This window comes from Bacillus rossius, chromosome 10 (assembly GCF_032445375.1).
Source record: "Bacillus rossius redtenbacheri isolate Brsri chromosome 10, Brsri_v3, whole genome shotgun sequence".
Lineage (NCBI taxonomy): Eukaryota > Metazoa > Arthropoda > Insecta > Phasmatodea > Bacillidae > Bacillus > Bacillus rossius.
Window position 1 is genome coordinate 27,828,181 of NC_086337.1, and position 16,912 is coordinate 27,845,092.

Genomic DNA, 16,912 nt, shown 5'->3' on the forward strand with positions numbered 1-16,912 from the left:
CTGCATCTTCCGCTCCGTACTCTTCAAGCAGTGTACTGCCTGTGCATGGGACTCTCCAAATACTGGTTTAGGGCCTGCAAAAAGCAAGGTGACACAACATAATGCCCATTGTCATCGCAACTGACGGTCTTGCCATACTCCAGCTCACAGTCTGCTTCTTCTGGCGAGCTACATGCTACTCTTGGGAGTTCTTCCAGCTCCCAGAACTGATTAAGTAATGGATATAGTGGTGGTACAGCAGCATGAAGCAAGAGACAGAAAGTAGGTTAGTGGAGCTGACGTCCTGCTTGCGACCTTGCCCTACAGGATCCACTCAGAGCTTATGGCAACGAGAGACCCAACACCCCCCCCCCCTTTAGTCTTTGGCCCATCACCGCATAGGGATACACATCAGCACCAAGCGACGTGTCTGTTGGTTCTGGGATAGCTAAAGTAGGTGACGTCACTTTAGTCATCGAGTTGGGGAATCATGGAAGAATAAATGAATCAAGATGGAGCTTGCTCACCATTGGACAACACATGACATGACAGGCTTGGCAACATTGACAGGAGCATGTGAAAGGCCATGCACATGCATGGTTACCTTGGTGTATGGTAGTCGTAGTTGCTTCGCATATTGTTCTGTGATGAAGCTGGCCTGACTTGCTGAATCTAATCTAGCAGTGCCAGAACCTTTAGGAATGATCCGGTATCACTCCACCCCCCTCCCCCATCAAAAGACCACCACGATGAAGATATTGTGATGTAAGTTTAAAATTCCCAAGATGCTGACTAATAAACAGAGGATTAGGTTTCTTTCAGATTGTAATTTTAACTAGTGTAGTATGAAGTTTGAATATCAGCATCCAGATAAATTATCGATTATGGGTAGTGAAGTTAATAGTGCAAAATTATTGTAAATCTATCATACATTGTATTCCTGACTTTGAGGTATTTATATCAGCTTGTGGTTCAATCCTTTATTTAATGTTGAATTTTTACAGGCACTAATTTGACAAGGAAATAGAATGTCGGGATCTACGTTTAAGCTGTTGCTTCTCCAGTGGTTGTGTCGTGTGCTTTCACAGTGTTTTCACTTGCAGCTCGTGAACGACTACCTCAGAGAAAACTATTGGTCCCGCTCGGGAAGCCACAGTAAGGATTCTCGTAAAGTGAACATTGCAGCATGTAGGCTGATGCTGGACATTATGCCTGGTCTTGAGATATCTGCAGTTTTCCAAGTGGTAAGTCTCAATTTTGTAAATTTTTAATATTTTTCAACATGCAGTCAAATTTTGCATGCTTATCCTCTACCTCCATTAATTAATTGAAGAACTTGAAGAAATTGAAGAGTTAACACAAATTTAAGGAACAAGTATAGTATTTATGAGGTTTATTTAATGAAGCTGTTAGAAAATTAAGAAAAGAAAATAGTTGTAACTTATTTTTTACCATGGTACATTAATTATTATAATTCAGGTTAGTATTACATACTGTCAGTTAAGTATTAAGTTACTTATTGTAATAATAATGGTAAAAAAGTATTCACATAAACCTTTTTAGTTTCCTACTCTGAATCTGGCACAAATAATTGGTTCAAAAATATTATGCAGGGGAACTAAAAGGGAAGATCTCAAGGGTATATAGTTTAAACTAAAACTATTTTTATTCTATTATTACTACATATTTTTACTTTAGCAGGCTGTGTGTTTAACATATTTTGCTATCACTCTTAAGTTGTCTTTCTTGATACAGTCTGTGCTCTTTATTAGGGAATAGGTACTTCTGCTGATTTGAGCTGCTCAAATTCAAAATTTCTTTCAGCTGGATTATGGCCTTTGATTACCTTAACTACCTGGTTGTGCTGCCAGCATTTTTAATTAGCTCAGTGTTTACTTTACAATAATTGTTTGAAGAACAGATCTGAATCACGTATGCAACAGATGAAGTAGAGTCTCTTGTAAACAGCATCTCTCATTTGTATTCTTCTTGCCATAGACTAGCTTACTACAACTTGTTTTTATTATATTAGTTTTTTTATTTGAATTTAGTTTTTCTGTTAAAACTATGGTGAGATTCGATAATCCGACACTTGTGGTCCTGGACATTCCATATTAAATAGGTACATAAATTTACATTCTGGCATTTTTTGAAAATCACAGAACTTGATTGCTGATGTTCATGGTTTGTGTTGGTGTTGAAAGAGAATTTTTTTTTTAACAAGTGTGTGTGTATTCGTCCAGCCCGAGATGGAGAGCCTGATACTGCGGGTGTTCTCCTGGGCGGAGAAGTCGGTACAGCCGCTGCAGAGCTATGCCACAGGCCTGCTGGCAGCCGCCATGGAAGTACAGGACATTGCTGCTAATTTCAGGTTAGCTTTATGGTTTAATTTTTCGACATGCCTCAGATTGTTTTTGCTCGACTTGTGTTGGCGTTGAAATTTAGCGAGAAGCCACACATTTTCTTGCCACCCTACTGCAGTGCAAGGCCTTTAAGGGCCTGCATACCTGGGCACACGTATGTAGTGCAGAGCTACAGGAAAAACAACACAATTGAGTACTACTCAAGATACCTGAGTGGGATCTGTTTACAAAAAGCATTTAAGAGTTAGTTGACGAACTCCAAGCACTTTTTCTATTTAAAAAAAAAACCAATTTCCATTTGTATTTTTTTCTTTCTATACAGTAGTATATTACAATTTTTTTTAAAGTTATATTGCATTGTATATTAATTTTTGTTTGGTATTACTGCTCAAACTATATTGACGTTTGATAATCCGGCAAAATCTGTAATGCGGCACGGCAGTGGTTTCGAACATGCAGAATTATAGACCTTTTATTTAGGCTCCTGCGAATGCAATTTTTTTCAATCAAATCAAATAGCAATGTTCTGAATATCAATTATTCTTCTAGGAAAATTTTAATGTACAGTGAATTTTTTTTTTTACGTATCACACAGGAGTCCAAGAAAAATTGATCTAAAATACGGTAAAATTAAAAAGGAGGAATATATAAATGAAACCATAACAAAGATATGTAAAATGTAGGAAAATTAAAAAATTTAAAGCGTGAAAATAGTTTTGTTTATATAACTGATTATATATGTAAAAAAGATTATTATTTATAATTTTAAATCATAATCACTTATTATTAGTTAAATTTAAAAACAGTATGTAAATTGAAAATATTGTTGCAGTAAACAAATCTAAATTTATCCATAAATAATCTTATCCTCATGCATGTAAATTTTTTCAATTTTTTTTTTGTGAAAGAATCCCACATAGTGTAAGAATATCTATTGGTAACAAATAATTAAATATATACATACACACCTATGCACATGCACACATACATGTGCATGCACAACAAAAATGTGGAAAACAGTAAAAACTTGGGGAATTGAGGTGTCCTGAAAACCTAGGTGACACGGAAATTAACTGTATCTAAGTACAAAACTACAAAATGGTATTTGAGCATTAATTTTTCATACAATACAAAATCTTGATGTCTTTAAACCCTAATTTATGTTCTGTTAATCATTAGTATTTGATTTTTTGCTAACATTTATTAAATGAAATATGAACAAACTAATATTTATTAATTTTAAGCAAAGTAAAATATGTTCATATTTAAGAATTTATGTTTCAAAGTTTGAACAAAAATTTACTAGACTAGTTATGTAGTGTTGATGGAATTGGTTGCAGTGTGAACTGCAAATTATGCAGGAAACATTATTTTATGGTCAGTTTAGCTTTTTATGCATGTACTTTGAAAAGTGTTTTGATAGCAGTTTATTGTAATGTTGGATAGTCAGAAAAAAAACTGTTAGCTGAAGCAGAGAAATAAGTTAGTGGTTGATGCAAGAGCATAGGAACCCTGAATTAAATTTTAAATATAAAACTTCTCAAAGGTATATATATTTTCAACTAAAACTATTTTTATACTTTTATTCCTACATAGTTGTACTTTAGTAGGCTCTGTGTTTAACATCTTTTGCAATCACTAGGGGCCGGAAAAATTCGCAATTTGCGATAGATGCAATTTTTTTTGCGAATTTTGAGGTTAGATGCGATTTTTTTTAATTGTTGTTATAAATGCAGTATTTGCGAAATTGCGTAAAAATTGCCATTATCGGGCGAAAATCCACCATTGAATGCAACAAAACAGCTTGAACACACATTCCTCAAAGTATTGTTTTTGAAAATAACCACCACAACACAATTACCGTAAACAATAGCTTCTGACAAGGCTTGTTGAAGGAATAAAATCCAAATCCTAACCTTAATTTATAAAACATTCCTTAACCAAATATCACGCATGATAGTATAGAATAAGTAATTTTGTAAATTTAGTGTTTACAATTTACTCAAGTTACCGTTGAATGTTTAGAAAAGAATGTTCACACTACTTATCGACGCAGTTATTTTGTTTTGTTAGATCACGTCACGTTCGCATACGTTCGCCATTGTATCGTGTGTTGCCTGTTCATGAAGAGTATCCAACCTAACAAAACAAAATTTCCCGGGAAGCGCATCACGGAAACTAACAACGTAGAAAATATCTAGGTCGTTGACGGGATCATAGTGAACTTGCAAAGATAAAAATGAAAATATTTTAAATGCTGTAAACTACTACAAATATTTTAGTACGTGGTTTTTTACATTTGTTGATAATCACTTTAGTCTTCAATTTTTTTTTTCTGATCAATATTTTACATAGAGACAAATCATACATTTTGTGGTGCATGTTTAGCGTACTGAAGTTGGCCAACTTGAATCGTCCGTTTGTTTTCATCTGATATTACTAGTGCTCAAACGTTTGTTTACAAATACCGTTTAATGATTTTGGTTTGTGTTAAAATTCGTCATAATGGGTAGAAACACTATTACAACTTCTTGTATTGTTATGTAACTTTAATATCTTAAGCAAATTTCTCAAAAATAGATGCTAATTTCTGGAAAATAGATGCTAATTTTCAAATTAATAAATGCTAATTTTGTAACAAATAGATGCTAATTTTTCCAGGCCCTAGCAATCACTCATAAGTTGTCTTTCTTGATACGGTCTGTGCTCTTCAATTGGGAATAGGTACTTCTGCTCATTTTTTTTACCATTTTTAGTGTTGTTATCCATGACCAGTGTGTCTGACGGGTGCACGGTTCCCCCAGGGAGCAGAACGCCAAGTTGGTGCCCCTGAAGCTGCAGGAGCTCCACAGGCTGCAGTCGTCTGCCGCGGAGGAGGCTCAGACCCAGTGCTCTCTGCCGTCCGCCAGACCGTTCGCGCACCTAGGTCAAGGTGAGAGCAAGAACGCGCAGCGCAAGAGACGTAAATCCATAAGTAAGTCAAACAGCAAAGCCGGTTGGCTTAGTAGGATAGTTAGTGTGTTCTGAAGGTTGGGTGTGGCCATCGTGTGGATGGCGCGAATACACCACGCACGAATACAAGATGCAATTTGTAGCTTTAGAAACAGCAATGAATGACTGTTGAACTTTATGTCGCTATTCATGAATATCACTGTCTAAATTGCTTCCAATTTAACAGTTTTTACAGCTAAGGAATATTACGGCAAATATTAAAATAATTTTTTTTGTTTTCGATGTGGTTCTTTCTAGATAATATTAATTACTTTTGTTATAACTTATGTCCATGTACTGTATAATGTTTAGATCGAACCTAATATTAAATCTCTGGTTAAAGGTGAAATGTTGATAAGTATGTTAGTATAGTAACATTATGTTGTTGCAATCTCAACTACCGTTGTCTTGATCCCGAAAGCACTCGGCTTAAAAGAAAAATATGATTATGAGAATGCTAATCCAATTAAAGACACCTGGCCTGTCAGAGTTGCATGCAGCTAGCTGTCTTATTACTGTAGGTCTGAGGCATATAAGATGATAAAATATCAGACGAGGTTTGATTTTCAGTAATGAAAATCCGAAGATAAATTTGATATGTTCATATAAGATGTGAGATAGTGACAAGATTTTTAGTAAATTGAGGTAAAACTGAAATAACATCGAAAAGCATGCAAATACAACGTGCATTAACACCGAAATGCTAGATTAAATAACTCCAAAATTCATGTTAATCAACCATAAAGCACTGAAATGCAATTAAAAGCATAAAATTTATCACCAAAATCTATTCTTTAAATGTTAAAAAAAAACTATGCAATTTATTCAGCCTGAAGTTTTCACTAAAATTTAGTATTTAATGGAATCTGAAAATATTAATTTTACTTTGTTTGAGCTTGCACTTATTATTACTGATTTACATACATTTTCCTAACATGCAAGAATTTGCAGATTCATTTTTATTCCAAATAGTACTGCACTAGACAAGTTCATTATATATATCAATCAAAAACGGCACTGTTTTGGTGAAATTAGTATTGAGAAATATGTTAGTGTCATATTTGTTGAATATTACACTATCAGCCATATGCAGAGATCTTTTTAGCATGACTGAACCAATCTTAATAGTTGGTTGATGACAAATAACTGTGGTAATAATTTCATTTTTAAAAATAATGCAGGTAATGTCCTTGCCAAACGTTGTGGCGGGTGAGAATTTGTTGTGCTGGCATGTATCACTGCGGGAGGCTTTCGAGGAGACCTTTAATTAGTATTGTTTGAGCCGTCCTGAGGTTCAGCTACTCTGATCTGTACCTTTGAAAAGACCAGTGAATGTTTTACAAGTGACTCTAGCCCCCAAGATGTTCAGCTCGGACAGTAAGCATTTGGTCGTGTGTCTTGACAGCAAGGCCATTGAAGATATACACATACATTACAGGTTGGGGAAAGTGAGGAACCATCTCCAATTTGCCTGCAGCGATGCCGGGAACCAATGGAAAACCAATCTGAGTGGATATTTGAAATTCAAACCCCCTGTTTCTTGACTGAGTGTCCAAATATTTATCAATGTTCCGCATTGCTCATTTTTTTTGACAAACATATTTTACCAATATTTACATCATGGTTGCCATTTAAGGTCATAATAATTACAGTGTGAAGACATTTTAATTTGCATTGGCAAACATGTTGGCATTTTAATATATATAGTATGTATTAACAAAATAGACTATTGAGGTTTGGAAAATTTTGCTGGTATTCATATCAGCATAAGAATTTCGTATGTATTTGGTGTAAACAATTATTGCTCTTAGTGGTAGTAAATTTCAATACATTATAATGTTTGACTTGCTAAAAAGTTAAATGACGTGGAACCTTGGTTGTTACTTAATTTTATGACAGTTGTTTGGTTTAAAAGCTATTACTGCAGTTAATCCCTGTTAAGAAGATTCTCTAGATACTTATGAATTTAGACGTTTTAACAGGGAAATTTATTAAAAGCATACAATTGTATGTATTCATAGGTCCAGTACTACATGTGTTAAACATATTATGTAAGACATTTTCGTAAGTGGGATTTTCTTGAATTGATTTACTTTGTCATGACAGCTATCTTCACGTGTTTTGTCACCAGGTATTTACTTCTTGTTATTTAGTTGCAGTAAAAAAGTAAAACGTTGTGTGTTAGTATTTATAATATTTTGTGTGACCAAGTTTACAAAGAAACACAAATGCAAAATAGGTGTATTGATTTATAAAAATACCCTTTAACCAAAATAATGCCATAAATATAACTGAATAAAATTATATCTATATATACCTACATACACACATACATACACACACTTTGTCGTAAGAATTAGCCATTTATGAAAAATAAAAGTGTGTGCTCAGTCAGTTTAATTACAGGGTGTCTGCAAGTTCATGAAAGTCACAAAAGTAACGAAACTGAACTGGTCACAAATGTGCTGAATGTTAACGAAACGTTAATTTCCGTCTGCCTTTTGCTAACTTGCATTTTCGTTATTGATTCCTCGTTTCAGTTTATAATTGCACATTATATATAAATACATAGTTAGTGACTGGCCACTTAAACATGTGGAATTCATCTCTGATAAAAATTTAGCCTTTCTTCGTAAAAGTCTGTATGTTTGTAGTAGATATATTTCGTATTATGTTTAGTTTTGCCTACTTTACAAAAAAAAACACCTGTTGGTAAAAATTGTAAGAATTTGATTCAAAAGTCTTGAAATAGATCTGAAATTGGTTCAGAAGGTATTTGTAGGTAACCTGAAATATAATGCTACTAAACCAGTTTAGAGTTTAACAAGTTTTACTAATTAACAAAGCTTATTAGGCCCGCCTAGTCATGGGTGTATTTGTTTTAGTGAGGCGGGATTTTAAGTGTTATGCTCACTGGTGCTTCTAGCACGGTAGCTCCTCTTAAGGACAAGGATCTGAACTCTTCTAATAAGGGATCGTCCATTAATCACGTGAGGCTCGAAAGGGGGGGGGGGGGGGTTCGGTAAAAATCACTATATATCACAAGGGGGGAGGGGGGGTGTAGAGAGATATCACGTGCATTTTCTTTTTCGCAGTATTTCTAATAAACCGAAAAGCGATGCGTGACCTTGACTCGCCGTAGCCAGGCAACAATATCCCCGCCCGCCACAACATGAACCACCCGGCTCGGCTTGCCAGTCACTATGTAGTAAGACTGTGATTTTGGCGCCGAATACATGCGTACATCACATATAAGCCTTTCCTTTATTATTTTTATGCCAGTGAGAATAAACCTGCAACCTAAATGTGTGTCTGGACATTTTTATCACTGTGCTTAATTTTCCAGAATTAAATTAGATTATACCTATATTTAAAGATAATATTCCGAAATTTTTAAAAATATTTTGTACCAAAAATTACACGTGATTTAATGGGGGGGGGGGGGGGTTGTCTGAAACCTCACCACAAATCACTAGGGGGGAGGGGGGTTAAAAATTTGCTAAAAAAAACATCACGTGATTAATGGACGACCCCTAATACAGTTTAAAAAATTATATACTGTATACAGAAAAAAAAAACCACTCATCCGCCCCCAGCACATTATTAAATGTATTTTGTAAACGGACACCACTCCAATATTTTGAGCAGTTGTTGAATCACGGGTAGGTGAGGGCCATAAATGCACAACCCATGAGAAACACAGGGTTTTACTGTGGTTCTCATGCTCGCCCAATGTTGCAGCTAACGGCTGTGTGGGGCGAACGTCACCCCTGAGGTCCCCGACCGCGCCGAGCCTCTACAACGACAGCTCGGACTGCACCGAGCTGCTGGTGAACGGCGTGGACAGGAGCCCGCCCAGGAAGAAGCCGCGCAAGGATCTGGACGAAGGTGAGGGCAGTCGGTGTGATTCCTGCGCGGTTGGTGGTGGGTCGAGCCGTAATCGCGGTCGTGACGTCAGCTTGTGTCTGTCTGCTCGCAGACTGCCAGTTGTTCGACAGCTACGTCATGTCCCCGCCCCCCTCGGTGCAGTCCAAGGTCACCTCTGTCGTGCCGGCGACTCACATGAATGGAGGTCAGTTTGCTACTTCCAAGTCTCACAAATTCTCTCTGCGTGTGTGTGTATGTATCTGCGTGTCAGTGCTGCCGAGTATTACTGATTTAGATGCCCAGTTACAGAACTACAGATATCATTTATTTACTACGAAAACAGAAAGAACTTAACGACACATCAGTCATATTGTATCAGCGTTTCGAACGATGTATATGCATGGTGTAGCTCATGCAATAAGAACTTTTGTGAAGGGGCAGATGTAAAATGAAAAAACAATAAATAAAAGCCATTAATATCTTATACTACGTATACTGATTTGACTAAATGTCAACAGAGAAACGTGGTCTTTCAACATTTCATATTGATTTTTTATTGATTATAACAGTCAAACATAAAATTGAAATAGAAAACTATATCAGCACTAGGAAGAAATTTAAACCACAGAATTGAACAAATTCTTTTTTTCCATTGCTTATAAAGTTATGTAGATTTGTTACATGCAGTAACATCCTTGTTCTTTTAGTACATAAAAGGTGATATATGCTACAATTTGAGTAGTTTTATATAGTTATGCACAATATTAGTGACATGTACATTATTAATAAAATAAAAATAATATCATAAATTTTTTCACACTGAAATTGGTCAAAATATAAAACCATAAAATCTTGGCTCTATAATGTACATATGTAGTTAATGTACAGAACCAAGTGATTCAGTGTTAGATTTCTTATCAAACATGATTTATAATTACATGTAGCTGTTGTACATTTGCGCTTGTATGCTTGCAGCACCAGTTTCGAGCGAGTGCAGTAATTCTTCCTGGGCAGAAATGGAGAGTTATGTGATTGGCAACATACAGATGTACCCACCAACCACTGCGACCAGACAAATGCTTATACTCAGATACCTCACCCCTATGGGTGAGTACCAGGAGGTCAGTACAAAATTATTTTTTATATTGAAGGTTAATATTCACATATATTTTGGGATCAAACCTTTAAGTGCCTGTTTCATACTGGGAAATATTCATAAAACAATTTTGTGAGCAAAATGACACTAATTTGGTTAACATTGATTCTTTTAAACATCAAATTCAAACAACAACAAAAAAGGATTTAAAAATTAAAAAAAAAATTATATTTTCTGTGGGTATATAATATAAGAGTAGTGGGCTCATGATTGTATCCTGCAGTGGCCTGGTGACTTTTGTTTGAACTTCTTTTACTTATTACTTTCCGGTGCATTAGTCAGCTGGTGATGATGGCAGTCTTCAGTTTTTATTTTCTATGATTGAAATGTGTTGGTTTACAACAGCAATTATTGAAATGTTGTTTGAGTCAGTCTTCTCCTAAAGAGAAAATGAAAATTATATGTAGAGTATGTATCTTGTGTCCTATAAATAGACACCCGAAAATTTCATGAGAAACATTTCTTAAAACTCTTGGGTAATAGATTTCAAAATTATTCATTAAGATTGGAATTTTTTTTAAATTTCTATAGTGAAAAAGAGATGATTTAAAAAGGGCTATGTGAAATTATTTCACATGATAAATTAGTTAAAACTAGAATAATTTCACTGATAGTTTCCTCATTAAAAATTATTTTCAGAGGAGTGTAGGGGAATGTAATCCCAGAGGAATTGTTTAGTTTAATTTTTGTGGAAGGAAAAAAGGGTTGTGCAGTTGTCTCGTCAGCAGTCTGAGTTTGTTAACCACGTGCCGAGCCTCGTCGTCGCAGTTCCTTCGTCCTCCTGGTGTATTGTTCTGTAGAACGCTGAGATGTTGCTTCGCAGTGCCGCAGAGTTGAAGGAAATTCAGAGAAGGCTTTATGCCAGACGGGATATGGTTTTGTGTTCAATATTGCGAGGTTACTAAGGTATTAGTTGCTGTAAGCATCTAATATATGGAGTAGAGTCTGTACAGTGCCACGAGCCGTACCATGGGTGCTCGCTAATAAGGTCCTGCAATGACTAGACTTCTTGTACAGGGCTGAGCGTGCAGAGACAACAAATAAGTAGAAATGTCCCTGTACTTACCTGTTGGTGTATTACCGTATTTACTTGCATAATTGTCGCAGCAATTTTACCAAATTTTATGAAAAAAAGTGAGGTGCGACTATTATAAGAGGAAAAATTGAAAAAAATAATTTTTAAGTAAACTTTTTTGGTAAATCGCTTGAAAATGAAAATTAAAGAAGTTAATATGTATCTAGGTACATGGTACCTAGACGTAATATTTATTTACAATACGTGCAAAATAAACAAAACAACTTTTGGTTACAAGTAGTTTGGCAAAATTAAAATATAGTATAAACACAAAATTGCAAAAAAAATCAATAAACAAAATACTTTTCTAAAACACATTCAGTCTGAACACTCACCAAGTTTATCTATTCATTGTCTGAACTAGATTCTGATACATCAGATTCATTTGCTGGGACATCGTCATCTTCTTCGCCGCTGTCGTCACTGTTCTGGCGCCAGATCGTGTCGTCCTCCATACCGTCTAGCGCGCACGAGATGCCAGTCTTCTTAAAACTCTTCACGATAATCTCATGAGTGATGAGACCCCAACTTTGCATTATCCACTCGCAAACCAAGAGCAATGATGGTCGCTTCAGCTTATTCTCTTTCGTCAGTTCTTGCGTCCCACTGGCCATCCACTCCCCATACAGGCGACGGAGATGTCCCTTGAACGGCTTGTTCACGGAGACATCTAGGGGTTGCAGCATCGATGTCAGGCCACCTGGGATGGTAGCAATATCAGTCCTCGACTCCGGCAACCTTCGCTTCACTTCCTCAACCAAATGAGCGCGGAAGCTGTCCCACACCAACAAGGTCTTTTGTTTCAGGAGACACCCTGGCCGTCGCTCCCACACAGTCTTTACCCAGTCCTTAACGAGTTCAGCATCCATCCAACTCTTTTCTTGAGCACGGACATGTATGTCTGGAAAACTTCATTCCCTTAGGCAATGTCTTCCGCTTGAAAATTACGTAAGGCGGCAACTTCCGCCCGTCGGCCATCACTGCAAGCATTACTGTGCAACGCATCCGCTCATTCCCAGTAGTGCGTATTGACTGCCCCTTCTCGTTGACCGTGGTGTTCTGCGGCATGTCAAAATAGACCGGCGTCTGATCTGCATTAGCTATCTGCGAGAGGAGGTAGTTATTTGTTTGCCGCATCCGCAGAACGAAATGCTGGAACTCGAACACTTTGTTTTCAAAGTCCTTCGGCAACTTCTGGCAAAGGGATGTCCTCCGCCGGATGTCCTCATCGCCCACCCACGACTGGCCTTGAACTAGGCGTGCGGTATGCCCCGCGCACGTGCTTCGTTTCTACCCTTGCACATGATCATTTCAAGAGAAACACTGCACGCATTGTTCCTTAACTCACGAATGTACTCAGTCACTTGTGCATCCACCTCAGGAAACTTCCCATGCTTAGGCCCTCGGAATGCTTGCCTAGATGAACTTGTGTTATTCAAGTTGTCTTTTTGTGTTCGCCAGTCACGAACAAGTTTTTCGCTTACTGAAATTCTCTTTCCGCGGCACGATTTCCGTGCTCTTCTGCAAATGTGATTACGCGCAACTTGAAAGCGGCAGTATACGAATTGTATTTACCCATAATCTCACAAAATGAACTTTCTCAAACTCTGCAATTACCGGTACTTTCAACTCCAAAGCAAACGAGATAAAACAATGGCATCACAGCATCTTATCTTCCACACACATTCCTTCCTCCCACACGGCCAATTAGGACATGTCGCTCAAGGTTGGACCAATGATAAGCGCCACACGCCACGTGAAAGCAGGCTGTTCCATTGTGTTTACGGCTGTTCCATTCGCGTCTGAATCGCCGTCAATAAATTAGATTGCGACGATTATGGGGAGAATCTTAAAATACCAAATTCATTACCTCAAACAATGGGTGCGACAATTAAGCGATGGCGACGATTATTCGAGTAAATACAGTAATTGAACGACACCATGATCAACTGCTGAGAAACCTTAGAGGCAGGCGACAAGTGTGAAGATCACGAACCAGCGTCATACACTCCCCTCTGCTTCTTTCCCTACCCAGTGTCCTTCCTCCCTCATCCCTTTGTCCAGTTTAACACTGGTGGTGTTAGTACTTTCTTTACGTTCAGTTCAGTCTATTACATTTTTATATGTACTTAATAAAAGTAAGTGTGTGTATGTGTGTATATGTGTGTGTGTTTATGTGTGTGTGTATATATACACACACACACACACACACACATCCATATATCCATCCATGGTCTTACAAAACCTACCCCCAAAACCTTCAACAGGTAATATCTCCCCTCCCCCTTCTCTCTCTTTCTTGGTGCACACTCTCTCATTTATACAGTAGAACCCTGTTATAATGTTACTGCTTATAATGTTTTCGTGTTTGTAACATCATAATTTATAAGTCCTGACATTTTCCCCATAAGAACACTGCATTTATTTCCTGCATATAACATTTCACGAATGGTGCATTTCCTACTTAAAATGTTGCTTTCTTAAATTCATAAATGTAAAAGAAATGTATTTAAAAATCAAACTATTGAAAAAATATATATTTTTTAGTATGTTGATAAATAGTTATACATAAAATAAAAATTCAGAATCTTAAATGCAATTATTATATAAAAAAATCAATTTTTTTATACAAAACAGTTGAAAAATCATTATAAGGAACTTTTCTTAACCACCAACAGAGAGTTAATAATAAAAAAGAGTGAAATATTAGTTTGAATTGAACTGCTTCTGATGATGTGCAATTCACTTTTTAAGCCATTTTTCAATTGGATTGTGTTAAATGGTTATATACAAGATGTAAGACTACAAATAAAAAGTCCCCCCCCCCCCCTCCTGCAAAAATTGGTATCGAGCCTGTTTTGATATTAATCGCCTCATTTGTGTCCAGTGATACGGTTTTTATTTTTTTCCATGCAGTTCCTCAGCCACGTGTTTGAACACAATGCGTTGGAGCTGATCCTGAGGTACACCAATCTCCGTGAATCAAAGGATTCCAGGCTGGCATTCGAGGCTCTGAAGTACCTCGCTGCCCTTCTTTGCCACAAGAAATTTTCCATAGAGTTCATCAACATGAAGGGATTATCGGTAAGCAACTTAAATAGTTTTATTTCTCATGCATGTTAAATTAGCTTGTTTCCATTTACTTTCGGTAGAGATCTGGCAATACTGCATGTAATTTTCTTGGATGAACTGCTTAGAGTGCTTGTGAGAAAGCTCCTTATCCTATTGTCGTTTGTCCGGTGTCCTGCCGAAAATACCATGCGCGTTTGTTCATTGATGGTAAGATGTAACTTGTGTGACGATGGATACGGAACCTAAAATTTTAGAGTTTACTGCTGATGATGAAAGAAAACTGTTAAATTGATTTGGCAAGAAAGTACAAAAAAAAAATCCTTAACAAACTGATACAATTTTCAAACTTCTCCAAATTTACGCAAGGCTAGCTTTTTGGCTTTTGAAAAATATATTTTTTCTAAGTCCTGTAGATAATTTAAAACTCTGTGTAGCATTTGTTATTGTTGTAATGTTATAAGGTTAACATAGTAGTACTACAGCCTAAGCATCATATACATGACAGTGATATGTGAGTAAGGCAGAATTATTGTTGTTTAAAAAATGTAACTTGTTCTTAGTCTTAATCGTTTTCAATGGTTGTAGGTACATATTTAGTTGTATTATAGATAGGGCACTGAAATTTTCGCGAACCGCGAAATAAAGCGAAATAACGTGAAATGTTAGCAATTTTAATTAAAACACGAAATTCCACACAAAAAACCCTTTTTGCGAAATTGACACGAAATCTGCTTACTTGTACATGATTTTTTGACTGGAAAGGTCAATTAAATTAATAACAATATAGACAACATTTTTAAATCAGTACAGATTCCTAAACACAAATTTCCCACTTAAAGACTACTTTATTAACCACTTTTCGTCTTCGTACATGTATCAAAACAAACATAATGGCTTTGGTAGCAACTGTATAAATATGACTTTTGCGAGACGTTTTGAGTTCGAAAGTATTGATTCAAGAATCAAGTTGTATACTTCGCTATCACGTTTACGCTTAAAATCATAGTTTTCTTCCTGTATTTCATCAGTTTAACATTTCCATACGACTCTGTCCCATTTACGGTTTATTTAATAATGAGAATCGATCTTAAAATGAAATTACCGCCTGCGAAAAACGTTTTGTAAAACGTGTGAGTTAATCTCTGGCTGCACAGATTACTACTACGGCCATGTCAGGGAAGCCTACAACTCCCGTAGTTTCGGTTCCCTGCAAGAATTTCCGAAGATTTCCGAAGTCTTGCGTTTTGGTATTAACGCCACTTCAGCCGCTAAATAAGAAGTTTCCAATGAAAACAAGCATGTTGTGACTGACCTAACCTAACCTAACCCTTCGATATTTTAATTTCAGTTTTTGAGAGAAATTCGAATTTGCATGAACGTGGTAGGGAACCGAAACTACGTGAGTTGTAGGCTACCGGCCATTCACTAGGAGAATAAGAACAAATGCAAATGTGTCTATGTTATTGTTTACATAGATCGTGATGTTTTCGTATGAAAGAGATTTTGTGTAAATGTAAGCCTTGTATGCTCAAAATGCGTGAAGTATTGACAGTTTTCGATCGTGCACTCGAATTTGAAAGTGAAGGTGGTAAATATGTTGTTTAGCGGTATTTGCGAAAAAAAATGTTAAAAATCCAAATATACTTTTATTATATGCTCTTTCACTTCCTCGTTTCATTAAACCCGGCGGAGAAAAGAAATTCCAAATACTTTAGGAGACTGAATTGTCAGTTCTGGAAACACATGTTTTTTTTATTCATGTACATAGGCCTATTCTTTTAATGATTTTTAAACTCTGATAGTGTTAAAATTACTTTTATGGAACTCACAATCACTAGTATAATTTAAGGATTATGATTGTAGTATGGTTTATATTTTTATGTTTTGTATTTTTACATTTTTCTCCATGATTTTAGAGAGCAGTTTTTTTTATGACGAAATGAGACTATTTTTATGACTAAATCAAGATATTTTTATGACGAAATCAAGATATTTTTATGACGAAATCTGTTAATTTTATTCACCATGAAAGTGGGGCCCTAATTATAGAGTACATACTGCATTAATATTGGCCTGTATTTTACTGTATAAAGGTGCTAATAGCTTAATTAACATCATACAGTTATAACATTGTACTAGTTTGCAAGCACAATATCACTTAAGCAGATGAACGTATGTCCTGTTTTACTGTTAACATATGGAACATATTTTTTTCACTGTTAAAAATTTTTTCTCGTGTAAAGTTTAAATTGGAGGGTACCTTCAAAAATATTTTACAGAGTTTCAATGTAGCTAGATGTGGTATTGCGAACTTTTTGGTGTTAGTAATGAATGAGTTGGCATGTAGAATAATAATGAAATTCACGTGGGAAAGATATTGGATTGAAACAATTTCACCTACTTAAATCT

General features: G+C 36.2%; 1 protein-coding gene across 3 annotated transcripts in view; it reads left to right on the plus strand.

Moving 5' to 3' along the window:
- The window catches only part of LOC134535892 (protein mahjong), an 88,139-nt gene that overhangs the window by 12,342 nt on the left and 58,885 nt on the right, over window positions 1–16,912 (plus strand). For 2 of the 3 annotated variants that reach the window (XM_063375239.1, XM_063375240.1), the window contains exons 4-10: window positions 1,083–1,223; window positions 2,223–2,350; window positions 5,147–5,316; window positions 9,075–9,221; window positions 9,313–9,405; window positions 10,176–10,321; window positions 14,348–14,515. In XM_063375239.1, the coding sequence (XP_063231309.1) occupies window positions 1,083–1,223; window positions 2,223–2,350; window positions 5,147–5,316; window positions 9,075–9,221; window positions 9,313–9,405; window positions 10,176–10,321; window positions 14,348–14,515 (993 nt within the window). The remainder of the gene's footprint in view (window positions 1–1,082; window positions 1,224–2,222; window positions 2,351–5,146; window positions 5,317–9,074; window positions 9,222–9,312; window positions 9,406–10,175; window positions 10,322–14,347; window positions 14,516–16,912) is intronic. The other variant, XM_063375241.1, reaches the window with a different exon arrangement.